The sequence below is a fragment of the Glandiceps talaboti genome, chromosome 12, assembly GCF_964340395.1.
Source record: "Glandiceps talaboti chromosome 12, keGlaTala1.1, whole genome shotgun sequence".
NCBI lineage: Eukaryota > Metazoa > Hemichordata > Enteropneusta > Spengelidae > Glandiceps > Glandiceps talaboti.
In genome coordinates this window covers 11,841,741-11,863,319 of record NC_135560.1, presented here as the reverse complement: position 1 = coordinate 11,863,319, position 21,579 = coordinate 11,841,741, and the positions used below count along the sequence as shown (strand labels likewise).

Sequence of the window (21,579 nt, the reverse complement as noted above, 5' to 3'; positions counted from 1 at the left end):
GAGTGACTGTGTGTACTAGCGTTACAACATATACATGTTCATTTAGCACGTTGGGGGCGCTCTTGTAGGGAGCAGAACAAGGGCGAATGACAAAGTTGTCGTCATGTGACTTCAGTCTAAGCAGTATATGTGAAGACCGGAAGTGTAAACAGAACCTGGATTAATTAAATCAATTCATGATGGAAATATGTTTTTGCTTTCTTTCTAAAAATTATTATTATGCACAATGAGATATATACACAGGACTACTGGGAATTAATTTTTAATTCATGGAATCAAGCATGTTCCCTGATAGAATGTTTGAGAACCACGGCTATGTGGAAGAAAAACTAATAGGTACATAAAACTCACAAAGTTTTCCATTGCAGTAGCTATAGCTGCAGGATTTATTTGTCACATTTTCACTTATCAAACATAGTGCTTTTTCATTAGTTGATTTTTTCCATATAAGGATAACCCTTTTTTTCTGTTTCTCATTACCTGACCGACGCAAATTTTCAGCTCCGACATCAAAATAAAACAATATTTTGCGAAACAGCGCCCTCTCTGGCAAGAATACACACAACAGTTTGGACTGTCAACATCATCTACAGTCATGGTGGCGGCGATGACACTTGTTCACGAACAGAGCATTTCTTTCATTACGGAAGTTACTAAAGTAGTGAGGCTGAGAACATATCAAATGTGTAAAGAAGTTGGGAAAGGGTTTGATATCAGGAATCCAATAAAAGGAAGCTAGAGATGTTGAAAAGTAGAGGCAGAGAAACATGATGATTTTTGAATTTTTCAATTTTAAATCGACCAACCAACCATAATTGCCATGAAAAAGTAATGAGAAACATAAGGTCACCCTAAGTAGTACAGAAAGTAGTTGAAATCATACATGAAAGCTATATTGAACACAAACAACGCTTGTATAGAGGACATGTTTGTATAAAATTCCTATCTTCATATTTCATGCCACACACCTGTGGTATCTAGTCGAATTGAATATGTTAAATTTGAACTGACATATGAAGGCAGTTAACCAAATATATTTGAATGCTGCATACTGAAATCACTAATATATACAAACATTTGGTATAATTCTATAACATATACAATCACATTCTATAAAAAAAATGACCAAAATTAGTCTTTTCACCTCTTTGCATACAGTTCTATGATATTTACATTTCTTGAGACAGATACTTGGCTGTCAAATTAACTTAAGAAGACTTTCTAACTTGTTTTTGTTGTCTCTGACTTCTATATTCAGCAAGTCTGTTGCTAATTTTCTTATCTCGCTCCCTTCTGAGACAGTCTGCTCTCTCAGATCTTCTTGTTGCTATGGTTTCACAAGTTTCGTCATCAGAGGAAGTCAAGACAGAAGTTGATGGTTTTCGCTTCTTTACCCTTGATATTTGAACATCGTCGTCTTCACCATCACTTTCATCGTTAGATGAACTCACTGATACTATTCGCCTCCTTCCTTTAGATAAAACATTGTCTTTACTACCACGTCGGTCAGAATTTTCTAGTCGCCTCTTTTGACTGGCATTCTTGCTACTTTGAGTCCTTGATTTCCTCCCATTTGGCACGTCCTCAGATTCAGAATCAGATGTAGATTCCTTGTCTTCTGTACTTGATGAATCAGAGTCCGAATCCTCCTCACTATATTGAATGAAGTCATCAATATCACCACTAGAGGAATAATCTGGATCATAATTATAACGATGATGTCTGCAAAGAAAGTAAAAAAGAAGTTATGTCTACAAGTGGCCGAGTACAATGCTGATATGTACAGAGAATCATTACTGAATAGGTGATACTTTTGTATTAATTTTGTCATGGATTATTGTAGCTTGTATGATGTCATTTCATTCCACCCTCATCTACATTCTCTTATATTATACTGGGTGGACTAATGATGGATGAGGGCGCCCTCACACCACATATCTTACAGACTACAATTATTGTAGCATTGTCATAAAACCACAAGCCTCTTTATAACACACTCCAAAGTGTACTGACTGCAAAGAGGCAGTGAAAAACACGCTGTGCTTTTGGGGATGTATTGTAGCTACCCGTACCCAGTTTTTTCCGTCTCTGAAACATGATGGAGTGTCATATAATTTGATCTGAAATACTTTATTAGCAATAAGTTCATTAATATTAAATCGATAATCAAGTAACATCTATTTACAAATCAATATAAATCTTCAGGTGAATGTTTGTCTGCATAATGCTGGCAGTTTTTTGTAATAGTGTTTTCAAAACTTTTGTTTTTTTCAATTAGAGATGACAATCATTTTGTATATCAGTACTACTACTACTACTACTACTAGAGTTCAAGTTGATCCCCCTAACATAAGTACAAGACTGTAATACTTAAGACTCGTAAGTGAGAGTACTTCAAGTTACACAAGGATTTTATTTCCAAGCAGTTATTTTCTTGCTACCTAACTACCCAACCAATCCATCATTCATTATCCATGTAAGGTCTTCTAAATTGACAACAACATTATGCCAAGCATAATATACTTACACTCTCAACAAATTATTGACCAATTTTCTTGGTCTGAAATATTCTAGATTTTTAGAAGGAGTTCCTTCAGGTACCAATGATTTGAATACTTCATCCCTGGTTGGTATGTAAAGTTTTCTTTTGCTTTTACCCTCTAGTCTTCTAGAAAATCGGACTGGTGATGTTGGCGTTTTATCACATCTCTGAAAAATAGTCAGAAGAAACAATGAAGTTTTCATTCCACTGTGTACTAGCTGTTCCACAAGAGATAAAGCAAATTGTCATGGTAACCGATCTCAAGTTACTGGTATGGCGTGTCCTTTGTCATATACTATATGCAAATAATATTTAAATACATCCTTTCACTCTCCCATCACCTATCTTCTGTGTATGTCCATTTCATTTCAGCAGCCATGGCCATCATTCGTGATTGCTGGGGCAAACAAGCACACATAGCGTGGTGCAAGCAAATATTGCTAATGCTATGAAAGTTGTGTCAAAAATTCACACACTTCACAGTTGTTTATACCATGGAGGTAGGAAGGACTGCCTCCATGTTTATACTGATAACAACATGCTCATTTACGCCTGTCACAGACACTGCACTGAACTGCGTGCACTGGGTTTCAACACTGACCTCGTCATGTCCATCTTCCTCAAGTTCCTGCAATTTTCCATTTTTCAAGGATTTTCGGCAAGATGTTTCGGAATCTTCAGACGATTCTGACACCGATATTTGTTTTACACGCCTGTAACTCCTCGTGGTCATCTTGTCCTAACTGGTATGGTTGTCCAAAAACATTTGGACGACTCGAGTGCACATCTATATTCTAGTGTTGCATCTACTACTCGATCTCCGTGCGTGCGGACGTGTTTTGTTCATTTCGCGGGACAATCTAAACAACCATGTTTTATTTCCAGCGTGTGATTCGTTATATATTTCACATTGATTTGTTTTGTTTCATTTCTATTCAGACATTAAATACAAATTTTGTTTATTCAATTTTATTTTTAAAACCGTATGTTATTATATAGATGTATGATAGTAAAGATGGCAAGTCGTTTTCCTCGGTAAAATCTTGTTGCAATCGACGTTCGATGTGTTGTAAATTATAGGCTACTTATAGTGATATTGGGGTCACCGGAAGTGTCGTATTTTGCTCGTAGCTCCGAGCGAGGGCCTAGACAGAAAGCAAGAGGCTGAAAGATTGCCGAACTATCGTGTTCTTGGGGGCATAGCTCAGTTCAATACAGACATTCATGGCTTTGGTAACGTATGGAAGTAGTGATGAAAGCGATTACAGTGACGACGAGGAATCACAGGTCACGAAGTCAGCTTCGATTGGCGATAAACCGTCTGTGACGGCGAAGTCGCTTCTGTCAACTTTACCTCCACCGAAGTCATCTGTACCAAAAATAGGTAAACATGCATGTTTGACAATCCGAATCATGGGTACAGAATCAGGAGTCCGTGCATTCGGACGGCTTGATTCCGTTAATTGACTCCGTACTCAAAACAGCTGGCAGTGGGCCTTCGTAAACACACAAAGGAATGTGGAGATCATCATTTAAACCATAGACTTTCCACTCCACTCCGAGATTGATAAACAAAAACAAGTGTAGGAAAGTGTCTCTGAAAATCGTGAAGTATGCTATACCACAGTTCCTCTATCATTAAAGGACTGTGACGAAGAAATCTACTACTTAACTACGTAGAAAAACACGTGAAAACAAACCCTTTATTTTTTGTGAAATGGGGGAAAAATAGCCAGGTATTGTAAAGTTTCTTACTTAGGTCAGATTGTCATGCAACTTACAACGTGTATGGTTTGGCAAATGGGGAGTGTTGAACCCATTCGCCAAACTATGCCTGGCAAACTGGCATGACAATCTGACCTGAGAGAAGACTTGTCTAGAGGTAATACATGTAGCCGTGCCAAACTGTTCACACTTGGGTTGGGTTGGCTAAAGGTTTGGTATGAGTGCAAAGATAAGATAGAGAATTTTCCTCATCTTTGAGTGATGTATGCTAAAGATGCATTGTTTGATCGATATTCTGTTTGTTGTAGATACCAGTGGTTTGGGCAAGAGTGGTTTGTCACTGAGTAGCAGAAATAATGGTGAAAGGACAGGTAGCACCACATCCACAACAACAAAACCAACTAGATCACTGAATTTACCACCACCCAAGAAAAATCAGCCTGTGAAAATCACTGTTCCTTCACTGCCTGATGTAAGTATCATAGTTATGATAACCAACAACGACTTCATCATATTCAGTTTGAAAATATGGTTAACTCGTTCAATTGATCTGCCCAAATTCCTCCAATTTCTGTAACCCTACATGCGTACAGTTTATTGATTGTGGACATCAGTGTTACTGTGTGTAGTATTGATCATGATCAAATAGTTGTAGGGGCAAGCTTATATTTACAGTGTAATCTGCACATTTCTCCTAGTTCAAGGTTCACCATAGTCTGTAAAACTAAAAGATACTAATGTATGCCATGTCAGGGCACCGTCACACACCCCTTGGGCCAATGAGGGGCATAGCAACACAATGTACCAGTATCTTACAGTCTAGGTTCACCACAGCCACATGTATTTTCTTTCTGACTGGCTATCCTTTGGCAAGATTTGAACCACCACCTGTTCAAGTCTTACGATATCAACAGTGCCCTCTTGTGACTGATAACAGAAATTTCAAGCACCCATGTAAGAATATAGACAGAAAGCTTGACTGTTGTGGAGTGTGGTATACCAGATTGCTGTGTTGCTAACAACACTCAGCAATGTGGAGTGCCCGCAATTTTTCAGAGTAATAACAATAAAGTCTTGTTCATTTTGGTATAATTTTTGAAAATCCATGAATTAAACAATAATGTACGCCCTCCCAGCCCATAATGGACGAAAGCAAACTTTGAACGACATAATGGGCGAGGCGACAGCCGAGCCCATTATGGAGTGCAACGTTTGCTTGAGTTATTTTATAGTTTTGCCAATTCCAGTGAATTTGTAGACCGAGAAACGCAAAAAAACGTATAATATACACAGCGCTGAACATCGTCTGCCATGTTCGGCCCGGAAGCTGAATACTAATCATAGCGACACATGTACGTACACGTACACACATTATACACTCCAATGAACTGCTGTGAACACAAATTTGTTTCATGAATGCGTTGTATTTTTAAACAGTGGAAATGACAATCATAAGTAACAACATGCATTTCGAAAAAATACCTAGTCGTATGAAGAAACAGAACAAATAAGCTTGTATTGTTATGCTCCTTCCGGGGCCGCGATGCCCAATAACGGAGTACATTATCAGTAATAATGTACAGCGATGACGTCACAAAATTCACTGGAATTGGTAATGCTATAATATAATCTAGTATAATGCATTGATAACATGCAATATTGAATGTCTTCTGTACTTTGCAAATTAATCCTCAAGTGTGGTAAAAAATTACTAACAGTGACAAGAAAATGATCAGATTTGATACAACCAATCATAGAATTTCTCTAGTTATTAATTTATATTTTAGTTGTTACTGGTATTGATCATAAATATCTTTGTTTTCACACTTCAGCCTGACTCAGATGAGGATGAACCAGTTCCTAAGAAAGTAAAACAAGATCCTCAGGTGAGTAAGTTCTTGTCTCAATAAAATGGAAAAATTCAAGAAAGGAGGAAAAAGTACAAGAATAATTTAAACCCTACAAATTCATAATTTTGTATAAAAATAAATTGATACTAACAAAGTACCTTTGGACTTTTGGTCAGTAATGAAGTAAGTATGAAATTTGTGTATACTTTTTAAAGTTCTGTGTAATGTACATGTTCAAGCAAGTAAATTGATTTTGATAATAAAAAACCAACAAAGACCACTGCAATATCAATAAGATATATTACTATGGCGCAGATCTCCATTCCTCACCACTACCCCTTCCCATTAGATGCCTTTATGCAATCATTATATCCAATTATAAGAATGATGTATACCATTTTATGCATATTATGTAATATTGATGTTTTAATTTGTAGGGTACTGGACTGTTTGCATTACTTCCCAAGCCTAAACATGCCGCATCAAAAGAAGCCAACAGAATACTAATACCTTACACACTGACCAGGAAACAAGAAATCAAACCAAAAGTAGCACCAGTGAAACCACCACAGCCAAAGAAAAACACACAACCAGCGGGAACAAATGCTTTATTTCTGAACTATGGTAGTGACGATGAAGATGAACCTGCTAGCTTCTTTTCTTTTGGTGAACAGAAAACAAACGAATCCAAAACAGAAAGCCAGCTTCCGGAATCAACATCTTCCATTAGTCAGACTATTGCTTCCACCACTATCAAAGATAAGATAAATACATTCACTGCCCAGCAGGCTGCAGTTACCACTACTAGAACTGACAACATAGGTACATATACAACTGGTCAGCCATCAACTTCAGTTCCTGCTGCAAGTCAAGTGGATAAACCACTTGGTTTTAGTCATACCAAGTCAGATCACAATAAATTGTTATATACAGCTACATCATCAGAAATGGATGTAGCCGCAAATAAACCTCTTTCATTTAAATCAATGACAACATCAACAGACAGAGCTGGTGCACCACTAGATTTTGGTGTGAATTCTGGTGGAGTGTCGTCATCCAGTCAAGGTTATCAAAATGTTGATAATATGTATTACAACCAACAATATGAACAGGATAATCAAGCGTTTCAAGAATACAACCAGCAGGTAAGGAGGTTTTCAATTTACCAGTATTTATGTCAAGAGGCAGCAAAACTTTCCAAGAATACATGGAAGTGGTTTCAGCTCTATTTGCAGAAATAACTTGTCAATTAATATAATTTCTGTTTTCAGTACATGTACACTATAGTAGTGATTCATAACAGTGTCTTTGTGAAATTGTTCGTTGACATTGCTATGGATATGGATATGATAGGATTTAGAACATTCATAGACACATATTGCTATGAGTGTTTCTATAGATCAATGAATCATTATCGTATCATTTCTGTCCATAGTATGCATACGGTGGTGATTCAACACAACAATATGGATATTATGATGCAAGCCAAGACCAGATTGCACCAGACACGACTTCACAGGACTTTGCACAGGATGAAGGAGTAAGTTTGCAATGTTTGCAAGTATTTGTTACAAAGTTGTTAGTTTTACGCGACAAATACTTGCAGTATAGTAATACTGAAGGACATTACTCATGGTTATAGGACTTTCAAAGTTGTCTTTACTTTTATATTGTTTTTGCATGAAGAGTTCAGGATAGCTTTACATGTATGCTAGTCGTGCTAGAACCCATGGGCTGTTCTGCTCACTGTGAAGGCGACCAAAGGTCACTAGTGCGGGCGATAGGCCAAATGGCTCTGATCTTGATTGCACCTTTCAGAAGAAAGCCTGAGGTCTAACAGCTAGACTACATGTATGATGTATGCTTGTGTAAGTGCTACAGTGCACCTTATGGACTCATTCTTGCTGGGCTATGTGAGACTGAGCATGTGGCTGTCACTCTCTAGCTATATGTAAATGAGCATGTAACTCCCTAGCTGTGTGTGACTGAGCATGTATCTCTCTAGCTGTTTAACTGAGCATGTATCTCCCTAGCTATGTGTGACTGAGCATGAATCTCCCTAGCTGTGTTTGACTGAGCATGTGTCTCCCTAGCTGTGTGTGACAGTGTGTATACCCCTAGCTGTGTGTGACTGAGCATGTGTCTCCCTAGCTGTGTGACACAGTATATAACTCCCTAGCTGTGTGTGATTGAGCATGTGTCTCTTCTAAGTTATGTGACTGTGACTGAGCATGTGTGTCTCCCTAGTTGTGTGTGACTTTAAAATAGCATGTTCATTGTCCTTCTCAAAGGACTCTGGATTGTGTGAGGTACATTTTGTAGGGAATTATTGCTAGTCTGCTATGGTGCTTTGTTCCTGTTTCTTTTTCAGTGCAATGGTTTGTAGTTGATATTGTGAATTATGTGAATGTACATTTGTGGACACCCTCATATCTTTACTTGACAGGTATTCATCACTTGCTCTATTTGTTTTACCAGTTTAGGAGACTCCAAGGCAAGAAGGGGCGTAAAGAAGATGTCCAGATTATTGACATTCAGGAAGACAGACAAGATTACAGTAGTAAAGAATGGTTAAATAAATACAACAGTGAAGAAAAGGAATTTAGAAGTCAATTAGTAAGTTTTACTGCTTTTAAAGGAAAAGTCAGACTTATTTCTGCCTTTAGTACACTTGTATTGATTACTGCTATCAACTTAAAGGAAAAGTAAGACTTATTTCTGCCTTTAGTACACTTGTATTGATTACTGCTATCAACTTAAAGGAAAAGTCAGACTTATTTCTGCCTTTAGTACACTTGTATTGATTACTGCTATCAACTTAAAGGAAAAGTCAGACTTATTTCTGCCTTTAGTACACTTGTATTGATTACTGCTATCAACTTAAAGGAAAAGTCAGACTTATTTCTGCCTTTAGTACACTTGTATTGATTACTGCTATCAACTTAAAGGAAAAGTAAGACTTATTTCTGCCTTTAGTACACTTGTATTGATTACTGCTATCAACTTAAAGGAAAAGTCCAGTCAGACTTATTTCTGCCTTTAGTACACTTGTATTGATTACTGCTATCAACTTAAAGGAAAAGTCCAGTCAGACTTATTTCTGCCTTTAGTACACTTGTATTGATTACTGCTATCAACTTATAGGAAAAGTCCAGTCAGACTTATTTCTTGATTTCTGTTATCAAGATTTTGGGTGATAAAATAGCACCTTGTCTTAAGTTGTACAACTTTGAAATCATGTGAAGAAGCCATATTGCATTTGAAATGTTTTCTGCAATTTTGGAGATTTCCTGCAAACATTTGTGGGACAACTGTTTGCAGGAAATGACGTTATAGTTACCACAATTTCTTTGCCTGACTTGGCTTTTCCATTTAAAAAAAATCAACACAATTGAATGTATACATCTTTAAATCCAATAAAAATTCTAACAATTGGGTTTCTTTTCAACCTGCAGAGAAAGGAACAACTACCAACCAGTCAGCAAAGGAGGAAACATCATATCACATACCTAGCTCATCAGGTAAGAATCATCAACCTAATTTTATGCATGTACCATTGTTATGATCATGTCAAATTATCTAGTTGAGTTGCTCGTTTCAAATTTGCATTGTATTCTTAAGAAGATTTTGAGAGAAATAGGTAATTTTTTGTTACCAATATATTACAAATACTTTTATCTGATTCATATCCTTAAAATATGATGTTGTGACAGTGATTCTGTACATGTCCGAATATGTCACATGAATTTGTGTACATCTTATGTTTTCTTGTAATCACTGATATGGGGGGGGGGGGGGGGGGGGGAGGGGTGTAACTTGTCATAGAAAGTAAAAGAAAATAACAGTCTTATGATATTATTAAACTTTAACAATCCAGAGACTTTCGAGAAAAAAAAAACTCCATGCATGTGTGTTGAGATACAAGAGCCTTATATTCCCTGTATATAGATTTGAACAGAAATAACGTAACATTCTCTAGCCTAGCCTTAGTTACCAGATGGATATACCTTCTATTTCATTGCAGGCCAAGGAAAGAGAATTGGAACTGAAAAATTCTTGGGCAGAGAACCGGCTTACCAGGAAACAGACACAAGCCAAATATGGATTCTAGATTTTACAATTCTAAACGATCACCATGAAAAGCACAACTGTTAAACATTTCATATAAGAGGTAGCACTGCTGACATTAGTAGTGAGCTCAGAGGTTGAATTGCTCATCTCGGCAAACTGAGTGGTTTAGTTACTGTCATCAGTAAGCTGGGTGGTTTATTTGCTATTATTAGCAAACTGAGGGGTTCTGTCATTACCATATCATCAGCAAGCTAAGTGGTTTGGTAACTGTCCTACAGGTAGAAAAATTTATCAAATATAAATCATGTCAAAACGTTCATGAAGAACTTTGTCTTTAGTGATATAGCTACACCACTCATATATGGTGTAATATTTCAAAAAAACGCTATCATGGGCCAGTATCATGTAGAACAAATTTATATAGAAAGTAGAATTTAAGAATTGAAAAGCAGCCATCTCCAAAAAGTACAGTAACTGCTTACTTAAAATTTAATTTACAACAGTTTGAAAGGTGCTGGAGTTACTGTATATATTGTGAAATAATCAAAAAACTTAGAAATTCCAGAGATTGCAATAATTGTCGGCGAGAAGACTTTCCCACACTGGATGACTGAACTGGCTTAAAGACTTTTAAACTTAGAACTATTTGTTTGGTGAGAATGGTACAGAATTAAGCAAATAAACAGCCATTTCGTGTCTGCAGTACAGTATATCATGTCAACCTTTTCATTTAAAACACTAATTAACATTGGAACTTTAACATTTCGTTTCAGTTTTTGTCAGTTTCTTCTTTTTTCTTGTTATTTATTAACTGCATTTTGATGTTAAAGTAGAAAAAAATAAAGATCTGTCTTGCTAACAGGTGTCAAAATGGAAAGTGTTCTGTTGCCAAGATCCTCATCCTGTCAATACAGAGTCAGTTGAGGGCGCTGTTCTCTAATAGTTGTCATGGATACCAAAGATAGCAGCATTCTATACAAGTTAGAGCAGTGTTTATCTATTGATATGAAATCATGGAAGCATACATGCAGACAGGGATAATTGGGTTGTATAAATGCATTTTACTCTGTTCAGTTCTACTGGTTCTACTATATTTAGAAGTGGCACAAGCTGAGTTTGTAACAATTTCACCTGGATATAAAAACCTCAATTTTATTACATATTTGAATTCATACCTTCGAAGGCATTGGAATTTGTCTTCTGGCATCGTTAGCACAGTTGATGGCATAATTTTAGAGGTTTCCTCTACATTTTATGTGTTTCATGGAGGAATACTAGATTTAAACTTTACCATATTAGCCTACTTGTAGACTTGAGAACGGATATCACTACACTATTCCACTATCCTGACTGACATTTTGAATTTTTTGCTCCATTGATTTGTCAAAATGTCGGTTAGGACAGCAGCTGTCAGTTAGGATAACGGAATAGAATAGTGATAGCCGTTCTCAAGTCTACAGGTCTATTACCAAATGTAAGCAATGGTTTGAATATGTAAATACTAAAAAGTACATGCATAAAGAGTTACCCCGGTACCCTACAAACATACAAACTCAGCTTGTACAACTTGAATACCTTATGAATTGTAATTACAAACTGGTTTGTACGGTACCTATTCTGTGAGAGGTCTTAACCACCAGATAGTTGTAAAGTGTTGTTGTCTTTTTGTATTGAAAACAGTCTAAAGAAATGGCATTGTGAAATCAACCTTAAATAAACATATAAATAATAACAAAATGAATGACTACTTTATTTAACTGAGATGCATGGGATGTGGTTTCATCACTAAATTTCTGTTACTTTTTTATGCTCTTGTGAAACAGTATTTCACTTCGTGCTCGGACTCTCCTCATAACAGATTTGCAACTCGGTAACACTTATAGTGTATTGAGATCTTATTAATGTGTTAATTCATCATGCATAACTGAACTCTTTGTGATGCATGCAAAATTTGACAATTCATTCATCTTTTAATTTCATTTAAAAATGCACAAATAAGAAGAAAATGACATCTTTATGTGTACTTATGGTTTTCCATGTTAATATGGCAGGTCTTAAATTTCTGAATAATTGTGATTTGTATGACAAACTTAGGTAGTCTAATTCATCAATGGGGAATCAGCATAAACGTCATAGTAGTTCTCTTTACAGCACCATCTGAGATGCACCATTTGCATCTGTGGAAAACATGCAACAGTTTGCAAGAATGTAGAGAATTTATTGCCACTGCATAGTACATGTATGTATTGTACACAGTCACTTGTGAGCTAATATTCTATTCAGGGATGGTCAGGATACAAAATAATGACATTACATGTAATAGGTGTTTACGAATATTCGAACAATACCTATGTTTGCACTTGAGAACGTTTTTCAGTGCAATCACCGTGATATTATGTTTTGAATATTCGTACGTACCTAACAATTCCATTATTTCACATTACCATCCTTCAATCATAGAATTTTAGCTCACTAGTGACTGGTCAAATACTTGACAGTGAAATACCGTAATCAAAGTGCAGACACAAAGAATTCAAATTTGTGAAATTTCTCGGCTTTATTGTTTTCATAAATATGAAAAAGTATCAAAAGTAGTTTAAACATGATACAAGTTATTTATCGTTTTTACAAGCTCTAAGAACAAACATTTAAAAAAATGAAATAACTCTTACTTTGAAACATGAATACACATTTTAAGTTACTCTTCAAATAAAAATTGATTAAATTTTTTGTGGCGAAATAAAGCCAAGGTGTAACTTTGAGGGTAATCCTTTCTGAAAGTGGAGAATCAATAAATTAATGAACTTAACAAAATCAGTGGATTACTAAAAATTAAACTTCTCGAATCACTTCAAATGAAAATAAATTAATGCTACATTTGTCTCATTTCAATCTGTGTTATCCTTGAATAGTGAAAAGTTATTCAATAAAAGTCAAATTGCATAATTGAGGCCCATAGTGAATGGATTTGATATTGTTCAAATTTGCCATTCCAAAGTGATTATTTCACTGTCCAAAAATCAAATTTCTGTAAATACATAATGAGAGTATTGCCAACAAGGCAGTGGGAGTGTAGAGTTGATGAGGTGCTGTCCGTAATATGTGAGAATCAGTACTCGTCTGTTTCTATGGTTACACCATCATTATCAATTTCGTTCTCAAACTGTGGTGTCCTACTTGTTGCCATAGGGATGTCATCAAAAACCTCTCCTGTGTTCTTATTCAACTTCTTCAATTTTATTCCAGATTTTAAATTATTACAAACAGGGGCAGTGTTCCGGACAAGTCCCAAACCATGAACTTGAACGTTGGTGTCTACCTGAGGTACATCGTAGCGATACTGTACTCCTTCAATCCTCAAGACGCCATCTCTATTGTATGTTGCTGATAAACTCTGTGTATCAACACCTCTTGGGATGGCAACTTTACGTTCAAATTCTCTCTCAAAGCAGTTTTCGTTACATCTACATACATGCATTCCACTCAGCTTTAGAAAGTTTCCACGGGTCGAAATTCTGAAATCTTCTGGGTCGTAATCTTTAACTATTAGGGAGAATATCTCAACTGTTTTCCCAGTGGGTCGGTTTCTGTGATGTTGGTTATCTTGACTTTTCCAGTGTTGATTTCTTGATTGATGTGAGTTCTGCTTCTCTCCTCTTATTTCCTGTTTCAGTCTGTCATGCTGTAAGCAAAAGATTTCAGTGAGATTAGTACACCATGAATATATTTAGCAACTGGAGTGATTCAGAATCTAGGCCTCGGCCTGTTTCCACTGTTCTTTCTATACTCAGCTCTAACCAGTTACATGCATATCCTTCAGTATTTCTGGGAGAGATTTACTTAAAGGCCAGGGTTTCAATCCTGGGTTCATGCATTCGTGTTACATGTATCTTATCAATGGAGCCATAAGGATTACATAGGATTATCCTTTTGTTCTGGACAAACATTTTCTAAAGCTCTGCCAGACAACTATTTTTCACAACCTAAATTTTAATCTTCTTTCTAAGACTCTGTCTTGATATGTAAATTGGTTTCAGACAATAAGGGTACTAGAATCCTGAATCTGTGGGTATAAAGTGTAAACACCACTCTGTCGTGCAGCTCGGTGCACAACATACAAAAGATTGTTTTCACTTTGCTATATCTTCAAACCATTACATTTAGATGTGTAACAATCATTAAACAGTATTTTGTTTTGGAAGAATAAAGCATATTTGAATCATTTCTGATAACATAATGATAGAATTTTCCAAAATGATAAAACTCACCTGTTCTCGTTGTCTTTGAAGTTCAAGTTCTCTCTGTCTTTCTCTTTCTTTGTTTTGTTGCTGTTCCCGATATAGTTTCTCGGCTTCTCTCTGCCTGTTTAACTCTTCTTGACGCTGTCTTTGAAGTTCAATTTCTCTCAGCCTTTCCCTTTCCTTGTTTTGTTGTTGTTCCCGATAAAGCTTCTCAGCTTCTCTCTGCCTGTTTAACTCTTCTTGACGCTGTCTTTGAAGTTCTATTTCTCTCTGTCTTTCTCTTTCCTTGTTTTGTTGATATAATTTCTGAGCTTCTCCCTGTCTTCTCAATTCTTCTTGATGTTGTCTTTCAAGTTGGAGTTTTTGTTGATGTTGTACACCATCCCTTTGTCTCATTTCTTTTTCAATGTGTTGTTGTTGTCGTAGCAACTGTTGTCTTTCATTTTCCAACTGTTTTTGTCTTCGTTCATTATCTTGTTTCAATCTTTCTAGTTCCTGACATCTAGATATTTCAGCTTGCCGTTGTTTTTCAGTCCGAAACTGTCTTTCTTGATTTACCGCTTCATCCTCAACTTGTTGTCGTCTGATGCAGTTGTTGTCATGGCGATGATCTTGATGATCGTCACCATTATTGTGACCTGGTTGACCTGTGTCATGCTCACGGGTTTTACCGTTATCTAGATTTCTCCGGGCAGGGTTATGATCAGGGAAGTCATTGGTACTGCAATCATGCCGTACATGTGGTAGTAAAGAATGATACAACCTAGGAGTCTGTCCAAAGACGTCATCAAAGAAATTGGAAACAAACGGATCTTTCCAGTTATCCCAAAACATTCTATTCCACGACAGGTCATGACGTAGTGGTTGGAAGTTCCATAAATCCGATGACCCAGGTCTGTAAAGATAGATGACAAACAAAACAATATTTTTTAGATATTTGTTTACATGCTCAATTTTATAGCACGCAATCCGTATTTTTTATCAGGGACACATAAATATTTTCGACAATGATTAGAAGAGTAGAAGAAGAAAAGAAATTTAAATATTTTTTTCTCTATTTGACAAGTCAACTTCCTTGCTCTCCTCTCGATCAACCAACCAACCAACCAACCAACCAACCAACCAACCGAAAAATTACATCCATCACATAATGTACAATATACATAAGAAATCTGGACTTTATCTTAAAACATATAGTCAGTGGGAAATTGTGAGATTTGTTCATCTACCTTTTGTTTCCGAGTTGTACACGCAATGCGAGAGCGTCCTGCCACATAAATGCGGCTACTGCACAGAACAAGAGTAATTTTGTTGCTGCCATTATATTTCTTCTTTTGATGCACCAAATTTATGAAAGTAGTCGACAATGCGGAGATAAATTTAGAGGTAGATATGTTTTTTTCCAGTTATCCGATGGATGTGAAGTTCTGCTCAGAGAAGGCAATGCTGTACTGCTACTTGACTTGTGGCTGTTGTCTGTTCAAGTTCAATCGATGATATGGCAAAACGTACCATTTTCATCGCTATTTATGTTTGCCGTACATCGATAAGGACACGTTGATATAAAGCAAATTGGTCCAATCAGAAACTTCCACGATCACGACGATTTATAGGTGATTCATCATTTAGTAGATTTAGCGAACGGGAGATTGCGTCAGCCTAAGAGGGAATCCTCGCTCTACGCCATCTGTTTACTTCCGTTCTAAAAATAGATGTGGTATTGCCTCACTATTCTTGTCGCTGATTGGCTTACAGAATAATCTTTTCTGCGCAGGGCTAAACCGTGTTACGACCTTTACACAATCGTCGAAAAGTATCATTTAAACCGACGTGTATCTACACAAATTATGAATTTTCATGACTTCTTTGGCAACATCTTTGGGTTTCCAAGGTATAGGAATCCGCCTCGGTAAGTGTTAACGTTGTTTGCATAATGCTGGACTGAAAAACCATGTCAACAGCTACTTATCATCATGATGTCCGATCGTATGTCTTCCTCCCAAGTTCCAGAATAATCCGTCAGTGTCACTGTATGAGACTGGAGACACGGATCGCCACCATACGTGCATTTTATAACGTTAAACTTACATTGTAAAGCACTGTTACTTATGTAAGCTATACATTACTGTGCTGAGCAAATTTTGCGGAGATAAAATGACCCGTACTGCCATATTTTCCCTCCCCAACCCTAAGTAATCTCGTCACAGCCGGCAGCCACACACAAAATGAAACAAACCACAAATGATTACAATTTACAATCTTAATGTAGGGTTTATTATTAGTTCCAATGTGTGGTGTGGTTTGGTTTGTAAATAAGCTAAGATTTTATATTTTCAGTGAAATCATCATGACGAGCGATAGGTGGGGGAGGGGGTCAAAGGAAGGGCTGTATGTGAATGACTTTCAGATAAGGTCTAGATGCAGTTCCCAACTGGCAAGCAATGGTAGAGTCAACACAATATGCTCTTGGAAGTTAAGTGAAATATTGACAAGACCTGATAAGTAATTTCTGTTTTTATTTGCTGAAGGAGGGGTGATGATGATGATGATGATGATGAAGAGGGTGAACAGGATTTTGGAGCATTTGGTTTCCACGGTAATCTAAATGATGATGATGAAGATGAGTATGATGAGCGTCATGGAATTTTCTCTGGCGATCCATTTGGAGGCTCACACCAGGACTTCTTTCGGGAATCTGAACAAATGTTCAAACATTTTGAACATCACTTCACTGAAATGTTTAAAAATTTTGGACTGGCTGAATTTCCACCAATGAGTAAGTACAATGGTTGTTTGGCTTCAAGTTCAAATAGACATGTTTCTGGCATACCCTTCAATTCACAGTGGCAATAACATAAAAACAATATTTCATCCTAATTATGTTTATGCCATACCTTTGTTGAAACTACTGAAATATACTTTAAAAACAAAAACAACAACAACAACAACAAGTAAAGGTAAGAATGCTATTAAAATATAAAATATTGCTAGTGTTGACAGATCTGACTTAACCATGAATTTCAGTTTAATTCAAGAATAATGTACATGTGTATGATGCAACATTAATGGTGTATTTCCAATACACTGAGCCCCAGCATGGAGTCATATAGATAACATATGCTTGTCTGATTACTATTTCCAGTTACATGTACATAGTTGATTTTCAAAAACACTGTTCAATACAGAGTTACAGAGTTTGTTGGTTAGAGTCTGCAGGGATGTCACTTGACTGTCAGATATGCTGTCGCTTTCCTTATATCCTCATTGGCATTTTTCATGTGAGGGGTATGCTGTGACTCAGCATATGATATCGCAACACCTGTCATTGTATATTGCTGGATAAACTTCCTTGTACATCATGAGGCATGATATTTTCTGTTCTGGTTATAAGGAATATTCCAAATAACAACACTTTTTGCAAATGATAGCAACTAATTATCTATCATTCTATTTCTTTCATCTTTTTCAGACATACCATCAATAGAGGGGCCAAAGACAGAGAAGAAATCTGGCTCTCTAAGGGATGAAATGTTAAAGAAACCAACTCAAGATAATCATGCAGAAAGTGAAACTAGGACAAAACCATTTGATGGTCAAAGTGTGAGTATAGCAATTGTTAGTACATTATTGAATATTTTGTGATTAATAGGGGAATAAAAGCATAGTTTGTATTGTCATAAATGCATAATGATTTGGAAAGAGATGGCTTGCAGCTGAGCTCTGTGCCTGATCTCCATCTTTACTGAAATCAGAGAAGGGAAAATGAAGTAATCCTTAGTGTTTTTGTGTTGAAATGAACAGCAGCTATTTTGATATAAAAAATGAAGGCTTGGGTTGTTTGTGTGAAATTTTATGAGCATAGGTTAGGATATTGGGCTAAAACACTGTAGAATGTTACTATTGCAACAGTGGGCATCTAATGTTATAACATTTGCAGTATTGCCCAACTTTCAATGATCATGCGTAAACATCTTCCACTTGGCAAGCCTGTTTTTTTTTTTTTTTTTTTTTGTGTGTGTGTGTGTGTGTGTGTGTGTGTGTGTGTGTGTGTGTGTGTGGTTGTGGTGGTTGTTGTTGTTGTCAGTATATGTCTATGTGAACTAGTCAAAATCTGATAGTCTGTGTACATGACACTTTATGGAGATCTAGTAATCCATGAATCCAAGATTATAAAAAATTGATTAGTAGATGTTACAAGATACTACATTCCTTTTATCATTTGTAGCCATTGTTTAAAGAGTGGCAATTTAACTGGCCATACAGGTTGCCAAGGTCAACACAACCATCAAATGAAAAGAAAGATAAAGGTGAGTTGATCACTCGTGTAGATTTCTAAAAAGTTCTCATTGTATGACAAAAATAATTATTTAATGCTAGTTTGTGAAGAAAACTTACCGTTTTGCCCCCAGATTCACCAAATCATGTAGACTGAGAAAATGCGATAAGTCATCTTCATGGGATAGTGGCTATGTTCGTTTGAAAGAAAATCTCATTTACATATGCAAGTTCTTGAGTAAAGAGACATAACTTTATAGAGTCATAGAGAGTGGTGGTGAAAATACACAAACTCTCATTTTACTTCCACAACACCATTTCTTCAGTTTGAAGGTAAACTGCAATTCAAAACACATAGAAAACAGGTACCTCAAATCCATTATGCCTGTATAGTTTAAGTCTTGTACTTTTGAACTCTTTCAAGGCAAACATGTTTGATAATTTTGACAAACTTGGCAACATTTCCAAGAGAGTTGATGGAGTCCCTCTGACCATATATTGACAAAGAAATGGATCCTCGTTAATAATACAAATAATTAGATGTTGTTCCACAATAATTTTCTTCTTTCAGCCAAGGAAAAAATGAGTGACCTAAGGGGCCTTTGTCACTAAGAGTCACTAGACAAATAGTGACAACCCTAAGGTCATGAGTATTGTCCAACTGAATTAAGAAAAATATTGGAGAATAGCACAATTATACTAGCACCAGTAATATCAAAGAAAAAGTGGGGAAAGTATTAAATGGCTGTTTTGAATGTTTTGACTCATATTTTGAACACAGCAAAACCAGTTTACTGTTACATAGACATACGTTGTCGTGACGTAGGATGACCAGAGTACATATTGCATATTTTTTGTTCAACTTGGGTTGTACATAGTAGAGTCTTGTTTATTTCTCTCATCTGGGTTTATTGAGTGAACTGTATTGCAAAGTTACTGAGTAGTCAACTTCTACCTTTAATGCTTTCCTTATTTCAGATTTAGATGATGCTATTTCGTCTGGAAACATTGATGTAATATTACCAGGTAGACATGATGACCATGAAAATGTAAGACCATCAACTCCTCAAAGAAAGTCCTTTTTTCGTAGTATGTCTGTGACAACTGTAAGAAAACCTGATGGGGTGAGTAAGATGTGCTAGGAGATATTGATTTCAACTTTGATAATTCAAATCAGTGTAATCATGGTAGTTATATTTGTAGACCATGAGTATGTGCATTCAAATGACATTGCTGTGGAACTCTGTAGTGTAGAACATTGTGACCAACTTCCAAGATAAAGCTAGCGAGACCTAACCCATTGCATGGATGTAACTTATTGATTTGTCTCTTTACATGTAAAAGAATATTTAATGTGTGATGTTGAGAAAGTAGTCACAGTTAATTGACGTTGACCATAAACCAAAAGTGTGTGTGTGTGTGTGTGTGTGTGTGTGTGTGTGTGTTTTGAAGTATCACTATTATCCAACTTGAATTTTTTGCACTATTTTAGAACTTAGACGTGTAGAAAGGTACAGACTCTGTTGCTAATACAGATTGAGAGGTTATTATGAAATATAACACTAGACAAGATGACACTGTTGATTTCATGTCTGTTCATATTTGAGGAATTGAAAGTTGTTCATATTTAAACAATCTCTGCATTTGTAGCACAGTCTTGGAAAGGAAGCCATTATTTTGTTGTTGTATTTTTACAGAGTGTGGAGGAGAGACGAACTGTGAAAGATGAACATGGTAACGTTGAAACTACTGTAACTACCACAGACCGGGATGGAATTCAACAACCTAGCATCAGTTCACCAGAATCACAAGATTTACCTGTACTAATTACACCTAGACATGATGCAGTCAGAGAACCAACAATCCCTGATGGTTCCAAATCTATATTTGACAAATTATTTGGGAGGTGACATGATGTTCATGCAGAAAAGAAGTTCTGTGAATGTATAAAAGACTATACTCGCAAAAATATAAATTTAAAATGGTTGATGTAGAAAGGGGATTTCCATGTCTTTCTTTTCCTGCACAGTGCCAGTTTTATTATTACATTGATCCACATATGATATGCTTTCATGTTGATCCACCCAGCTAAAGCACGGATTACATCCTGATAGATACTGATCCACTTGGCTAAATCTCAGATTGACACCTTGCTACCGTTCAGATTATCGATACCTGATCCCAGATACTTGTGTCTTCATATTAAATTCCCACATTGAACTCTAGTGGCTACTAACTGGCCCACTAACAAGTAACCAAACAAATGTTGTATAAACATTGTACTGCACATTGAACAACTTAATTACTGGTATTTTCAGGATCTCCAGTGAGATGACGCAGTCAGATATTAAGGAATGAAGTGGAAGGAACTATCCAATGCATAATTTATTTAACTTGCGATAAGATTCAATATCTCAGTCAACCAACCTTTGAGTGGTTGTTTTTTTGCTGTTGAGGAGTGTTTTATTTGACAATGTAAAATCTTGAATTTGAATGATTAAATGATAATTGGTAAATAAAAGCTGTTAGACTGCTTCCTGTCAGATTTGATTGCTAGTATGAATACAAATAGAACTTTTGATGGTATGTTATGCCTACCATGGTTATAATGGGGAGTAAGGGTTTGATTCCAGAGAGGAAGCCTGAGAAATAGTAACCCAACAAAACCTGAAATATGAAGGAATCGGAACTCAGGAAAAGGGACACCGCTAGAGTAAATTTACACAAATAATATGCATAACACCAAGTCTTGACATTTGACCTTAAAGGTCAAAAACAATTTGCATATTCTTAATAGAAACTTCAGTCTGGTTCAACTCAAATAATGTGGCTGTTGACATTGTAGACTTAGTATCAAAGTTTCTGAGGTTATATC

General features: G+C 36.3%; 4 protein-coding genes across 4 annotated transcripts; 2 read left to right on the top strand and 2 right to left on the bottom strand.

The window, feature by feature from the left end:
* Positions 1 to 852: 852 nt before the first annotated feature.
* Positions 853 to 3,378, bottom strand: LOC144443845 (uncharacterized). Its single transcript, XM_078133415.1, has 3 exons — positions 3,144 to 3,378; positions 2,528 to 2,709; positions 853 to 1,722 (listed from the first exon to the last, which is right to left on the bottom strand). The coding sequence occupies exons 1-3, from the start codon at positions 3,273 to 3,275 to the stop codon at positions 1,209 to 1,211; spliced, it is 828 nt and encodes a 275-aa protein (XP_077989541.1). The 5' UTR covers positions 3,276 to 3,378; the 3' UTR covers positions 853 to 1,208.
* A 314-nt stretch (positions 3,379 to 3,692) lies between these two features.
* LOC144443464 (proline-rich protein PRCC-like) lies at positions 3,693 to 11,904 on the top strand. The gene is made up of 8 exons (XM_078132948.1): positions 3,693 to 3,926; positions 4,576 to 4,739; positions 6,100 to 6,153; positions 6,555 to 7,262; positions 7,553 to 7,657; positions 8,596 to 8,733; positions 9,573 to 9,638; positions 10,142 to 11,904. The coding sequence occupies exons 1-8, from the start codon at positions 3,767 to 3,769 to the stop codon at positions 10,226 to 10,228; spliced, it is 1,482 nt and encodes a 493-aa protein (XP_077989074.1). The 5' UTR covers positions 3,693 to 3,766; the 3' UTR covers positions 10,229 to 11,904.
* Positions 11,905 to 12,621: 717 nt separating this feature from the next.
* On the bottom strand, positions 12,622 to 15,967 carry LOC144443522 (uncharacterized). Its single transcript, XM_078133037.1, has 3 exons — positions 15,659 to 15,967; positions 14,457 to 15,324; positions 12,622 to 13,870 (listed from the first exon to the last, which is right to left on the bottom strand). Exons 1-3 carry the CDS (start codon positions 15,748 to 15,750, stop codon positions 13,298 to 13,300), a joined length of 1,533 nt encoding a protein of 510 aa, XP_077989163.1. The 5' UTR covers positions 15,751 to 15,967; the 3' UTR covers positions 12,622 to 13,297.
* A 214-nt stretch (positions 15,968 to 16,181) lies between these two features.
* On the top strand, positions 16,182 to 21,206 carry LOC144443326 (HCLS1-associated protein X-1-like). The gene is made up of 6 exons (XM_078132783.1): positions 16,182 to 16,338; positions 16,958 to 17,205; positions 17,899 to 18,029; positions 18,655 to 18,736; positions 19,683 to 19,828; positions 20,402 to 21,206. The coding sequence occupies exons 1-6, from the start codon at positions 16,277 to 16,279 to the stop codon at positions 20,612 to 20,614; spliced, it is 882 nt and encodes a 293-aa protein (XP_077988909.1). The 5' UTR covers positions 16,182 to 16,276; the 3' UTR covers positions 20,615 to 21,206.
* Positions 21,207 to 21,579: the final 373 nt, after the last annotated feature.

Bases quoted from the DNA above. Each gene is read 5' to 3' on its own strand.
- LOC144443845 (XM_078133415.1), bottom strand. From the start codon at position 3,275: ATGACCACGAGGAGTTACAGGCGTGTAAAACAAATATCGGTGTCAGAA. The intron at 2,710-3,143 runs GTCAGTGTTGAA...ACTATTTTTCAG, and splicing joins AGGAAGATGGACATGACGAG to AGATGTGATAAAACGCCAAC. The intron at 1,723-2,527 runs GTAAGTATATTA...CTTTCTTTGCAG, and splicing joins GTCAATAATTTGTTGAGAGT to ACATCATCGTTATAATTATG.
- LOC144443464 (XM_078132948.1), top strand. From the start codon at position 3,767: ATGGCTTTGGTAACGTATGGAAGTAGTGATGAAAGCGATTACAGTGAC. The intron at 7,263-7,552 runs GTAAGGAGGTTT...TTCTGTCCATAG, and splicing joins TTCAAGAATACAACCAGCAG to TATGCATACGGTGGTGATTC. The intron at 8,734-9,572 runs GTAAGTTTTACT...TTCAACCTGCAG, and splicing joins AGGAATTTAGAAGTCAATTA to AGAAAGGAACAACTACCAAC.
- LOC144443522 (XM_078133037.1), bottom strand. From the start codon at position 15,750: ATGGCAGCAACAAAATTACTCTTGTTCTGTGCAGTAGCCGCATTTATG. The intron at 15,325-15,658 runs GTAGATGAACAA...CTATCTTTACAG, and splicing joins GTACAACTCGGAAACAAAAG to ACCTGGGTCATCGGATTTAT. The intron at 13,871-14,456 runs GTGAGTTTTATC...TTTTGCTTACAG, and splicing joins TTCAAAGACAACGAGAACAG to CATGACAGACTGAAACAGGA.
- LOC144443326 (XM_078132783.1), top strand. From the start codon at position 16,277: ATGAATTTTCATGACTTCTTTGGCAACATCTTTGGGTTTCCAAGGTAT. The intron at 16,339-16,957 runs GTAAGTGTTAAC...TATTTGCTGAAG, and splicing joins AGGTATAGGAATCCGCCTCG to GAGGGGTGATGATGATGATG. The intron at 18,030-18,654 runs GTGAGTATAGCA...TATCATTTGTAG, and splicing joins AACCATTTGATGGTCAAAGT to CCATTGTTTAAAGAGTGGCA.